General features: G+C 33.5%; 1 protein-coding gene across 1 annotated transcript; it reads left to right on the top strand.

Moving 5' to 3' along the window:
- The first annotated feature begins 1,822 nt into the window (after window positions 1-1,822).
- Window positions 1,823-4,244, top strand: LOC149572263 (protein NODULATION SIGNALING PATHWAY 2-like). The gene has a single exon (XM_089810982.1). It carries the CDS (start codon window positions 1,974-1,976, stop codon window positions 4,092-4,094), a length of 2,121 nt encoding a protein of 706 aa, XP_089667108.1. The 5' UTR covers window positions 1,823-1,973; the 3' UTR covers window positions 4,095-4,244.
- The last annotated feature ends 1,111 nt before the right edge of the window (window positions 4,245-5,355 follow it).

The raw sequence follows: 5,355 nt of genomic DNA, 5'->3' as shown, positions 1-5,355 counted from the left end.
TAGTTCGATAACATTACATTCATATATTTAAACCAAATTTGCATTATCACATTGATCAAAACATTAAAACTTTCATTTAAATAACCTTTCTAATTTCTACATACATATTTAATCATCACTAATTGCATAATTAAAGTATTTGACATATTCAAAATTCATAATTATTTACTAAAATACGCCATCATAATGCATGCCTAACCATTAAACTTTAAATAACATGATTATACATTTTTTAAGTAAAACATCACACGACATAAATAATATAGATAATGTCTAGTCCATCAAATAATGTCTCAACATATCTAGTCATAATGTGTCAAAATATAAAGTATCAGATGTGATATGATGGATCGGGATCAGGCCTCACAGATTAAATGTGATTACATATTCATGTGACTAGATTTAGGTGTCTACGGGGACTTTGTACTTGGGTCAAGTTGAAGCCTATAAAATAAACCGCAATTTCCTATAAGATTAAGCAATGTAAGATATTTCCTTTGTCAACCTTAATATAGAAATTAGAAAACAAATTGATATTCAATTATTTTGTACCACTAAAATGCAAAATTCCTAAGAGCCATCTACTTTCATGCAAAGTAATCAGCTTGTTAGATCTTCATTGCAATCCAAAATATTGAGAGATAATGTTACATGACATGACAAATAAAAATGTAAAGTTCTACATAAAACAAAATATTATTGAAGAATATCATCTGGAAATTTACCATTAAGTACATGAAAAACAAGGACCTTCACAAATAGTTAAGTCATTTTTGCATGAGGGAATTAAAAACTTGCATGCCAAACTCTATTAATTATTATAGAATCAATTTTTTTTTTTTTTTTTAAACTCTAAAAATTGGATTTTTGAGTGTATTATTAGAAAAGAAAAAATTTGATTAGTACTACAAGTTTTCTGTCACAAATTCAATTTGAACAAACCTCCGACACAAAGTTTGTCACCTTAAAAATATATTTTTAATATAATAAGACATTATAACAAATTGTTAATTTAAAAATATTAACTTTTAAATTTTATTCAAAATTCAACATTTACTATAAAATATACTTAAAATTTATCATTGACTTTAAAATATATAAAATATTATATCTTATTATTACAATGCAAACAATCCAAATCCATAACACATATTATATTGAAAAAGTGTGGTAACACAAATACTCCCTAATAGAGAATTCATAAAAAATAATTTAAAAAAAATGCTATTCATAGATCTTATAAAAGATATAATTTTTCTATTTTATTAAAAATTACTATTTATTAACTTTAAATATCTACTTAAAAACTTATTAAAATTCAACATGTATACACAAAATTCAACGCTACCTTTAAAATATATACAATATCTAACATTATATATATTTATATGATTTTATATTTTATAATTACAATTCAAATAGTTAAAAATTATGAAATGCCAATGCCCTCATAATAAAAATAGAAACTACTACCGACGTATTTTTCGGGGGGACTCCGAAATGTATGGCCATGTAGCCTGTGGTGAAATGAATACAATGAGAGCATAAATCTCCACAGAAATAGAAAGGACATAGACTCCGAAATATACGGCCATATAGCCCCTGGTTAATAAAATGCTGCGTCAAGTAAATCAATCAATTCATTTGAAAAGACTTTAAAGCAGATGATTTTAATATGAAGTTTGATCATATAAAAAAACGAGTGTAATTGTCCAAAAATAATTGATTACTACACAATGTTTGCCACTGACTGACATATCATCCTATATATTGATTGTCTGGATCAATAATGTTTCTTTTATCTTTTTCAGAGTCCCCCGGTTGAAAAGCGTGTCAATCCTCCATGTGCGAAAGATTGAAGCAGCTTATAAACAATTAAATCGTAGTTGCTTCGAAATCAATAACCGTACCACATTTTCCATGCATATGATTTTTTTGTGAAAATCTAGAAAACAGTACTGCCTTTTCCATGCATGCCTTCTCCTTATGAAATTCATTCTTCAGATTGTTTTTCCTCCATTGCAAGTATTCCATTCAATACTTTCAGTTCCAAGATGGAGGGCATCAGATTACAAGAATGGGGGAATTTTTTCAATGAGAAAGATTTGGATTGTTCTGAGGGCTGGTATTTGAATTCAACAGATTTTAATCATGATGAAGCTGCCATAGACTTTGGTTTTGAAGGAAGTTCATGGAATGATCTTGTCCAGAAGGACAGATCTCTCGTTCCCTTGTGTGTAACAGAGTTTCCTTCCATGGAAGGGGATTTAATGGAGGTTTTTCAACTGCAGGAGAATCCTGAAGAAGACATGGTTTTTGATGAGATTTTGGCAGACTGTAGTTCAAATTGGGTTGAAAGGCATTGCAATGAAATGGGAGCTGATTCCAGGGCAACAGAGTGTTTTTCTTCAGTGGAAGAGGATTTGGGGGATATTACAAATGTGTTAATGGTGGAGAATGGTAGGGATTGTGATGATATATTGGCTGATTGCAGTTCAAATAAGGTGCGAAGTTATTGCAATGAAATGGGAGCTGATTCAATGATAAAAGAACAGTTTTCTTCAAGGGATGGGAATTTAGGAGATATCACAGAAGAATTAATGGTGGAGGATGGTAAGAATTTTGGTGAGATATTGGCAGATTGTAGTTCAGACTGGGTTCAAGTGCAGTGCAGTGAAATGGGAGTTGATTCAAAGCCATCAGATCATTTTTCTTCAGGGGAAGAGGATTTGGGAGATATTACAGATATGTTAATGGTGGAGAAAGGTAAGGAAATGGAGAGGCAGAGTGGAGAGAGTGAGGATGAGATCAGTGTTTCTGATCACCGTCCTGCTGAACCTGAAGAACATAGTGGAGGAAATAAGAGTTTGTCAAGTGTAACTGGGAGTGGGAATATATCATCATCGTCATCCCAGTCTGCTGATTTTGATTGGTTAAATCCATGCAGTACTGATTCAGCTGAGTATAGTGGGCTAAGGCTTGTACATCTCTTAACTGTTTGTGCTGAAGCAATTTCAGAGGGAGCCCATGATGTTGTTGAGATCATTCTTGAAAGATTGAGAGAATTGGTTTCTCCATCTGGATCTACTATGGAGAGAGTGGCCTACTATCTCTCTCAATCCCTTCTCCACCGCCATGAAAGTTCTGGTCCTCGGGTGCAGAGCTCTCAAAATCCTACTAAAGATCCCAATTTTATGGGGGGTTTTAATTTACTCAACCAAGTTTACCCATACATCAGATTTGCCCATTTCACTGCCAACCAGAGCATTTTGGAAGCCATTCCTGCTGATCAGACTAAGAGACTGCATATTCTTGATTTTGACATATTGGAGGGGATGCAGTGGCCACCATTAATGGAAGCTCTGAAGGCTGAGAACTACAGCATTGATCACCTCAAAATCACAGCCATCAAGTGGAGTGATGATGGCAGCAATCCATGCTGTTCTCAACACGCAGGAAGAAGGCTGTATGATTACGCAAGCTCATTGGGGATTCCATTTTCTTTCCAAGAAACCCAATTGCGAAATCTGGAAAAGAACATAATTTTTAGGAAGGATGAGACAGTGATAGTGAATTCTATGTGGGGATTGCCACACATGTTGGAGCGCAGCAGGAGAAAATTATCAGAATTTATTGATGCAGCACACCACCTGAATCCAACAATTCTGACATTGGGCAGTGGACCTCATGGCATTCAATCTTACCAAGATCTCAACTTTGTAGAGATTTTTGAGCAATGTATGAGAAACATCTGTGCTGTGTTTGATTCTTTGGAAGCGGGATTGCCTGAGCAATATGGGCTTGCGAGGGCAGTGGTGGAACGTTTGTTCATGGGTCCATTGATGTGCAGGCCAATCCATTACTCACAACCCAAACAAGACCCCTTCTTCAGTCACAGTGTCATTGATGAGCCAATCAAGTGTGGTTTCATCCGGGGGGATTTAAGTGAGAAGAACAGCATCTATGCAGAATGTATGGGAGAGAAGGGAAGTTTCTACAGGGTGGAAAGATTGGGGCAAAACCAGTTACTTCTCAGATGGCAATCAACTCCTCTTACTTCCATTTCAGTTTGGAAAGCAACAGATTTCATGTAATTTTAAGTGCAAATTATGTACTGATACACTTTTTTGTACCATGCTTGTACTCAAGTTCAATCAATGATGACTTGTCCAAAAGAAATTGTAAAGCTAATTTCTTCTTCAACATGTGGAAATTGAGAAAGGAAATGAAAATGCATTCGAATCGATTTAGAATTATAAACGTCTCAGTTTGTTCTCGTAAATATGGTTTTGTTTTTAATTAAGATTGCAGAGAAGGGCCTTGGATTCGAAGACAAAAATTACTTTACGCTACTAGAGCAGAGCACAGAATCCGACCATAACAGCCTGAAGCTCTGAAACCTCAATTTTTTTATATAAAATAATTAAATCCTTTTTAAGAAAATTACACAGGTTGAAAACAGTCTTTTTCATACAAGAGATGTCAGATGGTAAAGATTAAATGCTGCAATTTTCATAAAATCCAATAATAACCCCGTCCTAATATAATCAGCTAACTTTTCAAATATAGGGTTCAGATTAGAATACTGAGAGTACCGTTTGTTTTTTAATTGAAAAGCAGCCAAAACTTTTTTCTGTCTTTCTTGTCAATAGATTGAAGCATCAGTCCCTTGAGAAAATAGATGCTTGGGTAATTATTATTCTTTGAGCTTTTAATACCATTTTTTTTCAATTTTTATAATGATAATATTATAATAGTGCTTGTGGTAGATGAAGTGTAATGGTTTAGTGGATAGTATTGTATTTACAGTAATGTTTCAATGAAATACGAGTAATAAATTTGAGGCAAAAGCTATATAGTTAAATTCTAATGACAATATTATTATAATTTTAAAAATTAACTTCTCCTTTTTTTCCATATATATATATATATATATATTGTCATCGTTCAAAGTGTGGGCACTAAGGGGAAAAGAAGGAGGGTACAATTTCCCCATTAAAATTGAGGGCTTAGAAGGCATACCTTTGAATTACATAGTTGCAAATTTACGAAGGAAATCTTGGCCAAGGGTGATTAACATGGTTCTAATTTACCAAGTCCTTAATCCTTTGTTCTCTCTTTATTCTAAAGTTATGAGTACATATGTCCCACTACCAGGGGTCTTAAGAGGGCATAGCCTCTTTTATATTTTACAATATCCTTCTTTATCATACTTTTTCCATGCCTTTGATTTGTCTTTTCTAAAAATGTCCATCTGTGATATCCTTTAACTTGTGCTCCCCTATTCTAAAAACATAACTCCATGCCTTGAACCAAGTTAGTATTGGTAAATTCATTCTTAATCGTAAGGTTCTG

The sequence above is a fragment of the Cupressus sempervirens genome, chromosome 2 (genome assembly GCF_028749045.1).
Source record: "Cupressus sempervirens isolate cs-2001-9-10 chromosome 2, ASM2874904v1, whole genome shotgun sequence".
Classification (NCBI taxonomy): Eukaryota; Viridiplantae; Streptophyta; class Pinopsida; order Cupressales; family Cupressaceae; genus Cupressus; species Cupressus sempervirens.
This window is presented reverse-complemented; position numbering and strand designations above follow the sequence as displayed.

Bases quoted from the DNA above. Each gene is read 5' to 3' on its own strand.
- LOC149572263 (XM_089810982.1), top strand. From the start codon at position 1,974: ATGCCTTCTCCTTATGAAATTCATTCTTCAGATTGTTTTTCCTCCATT.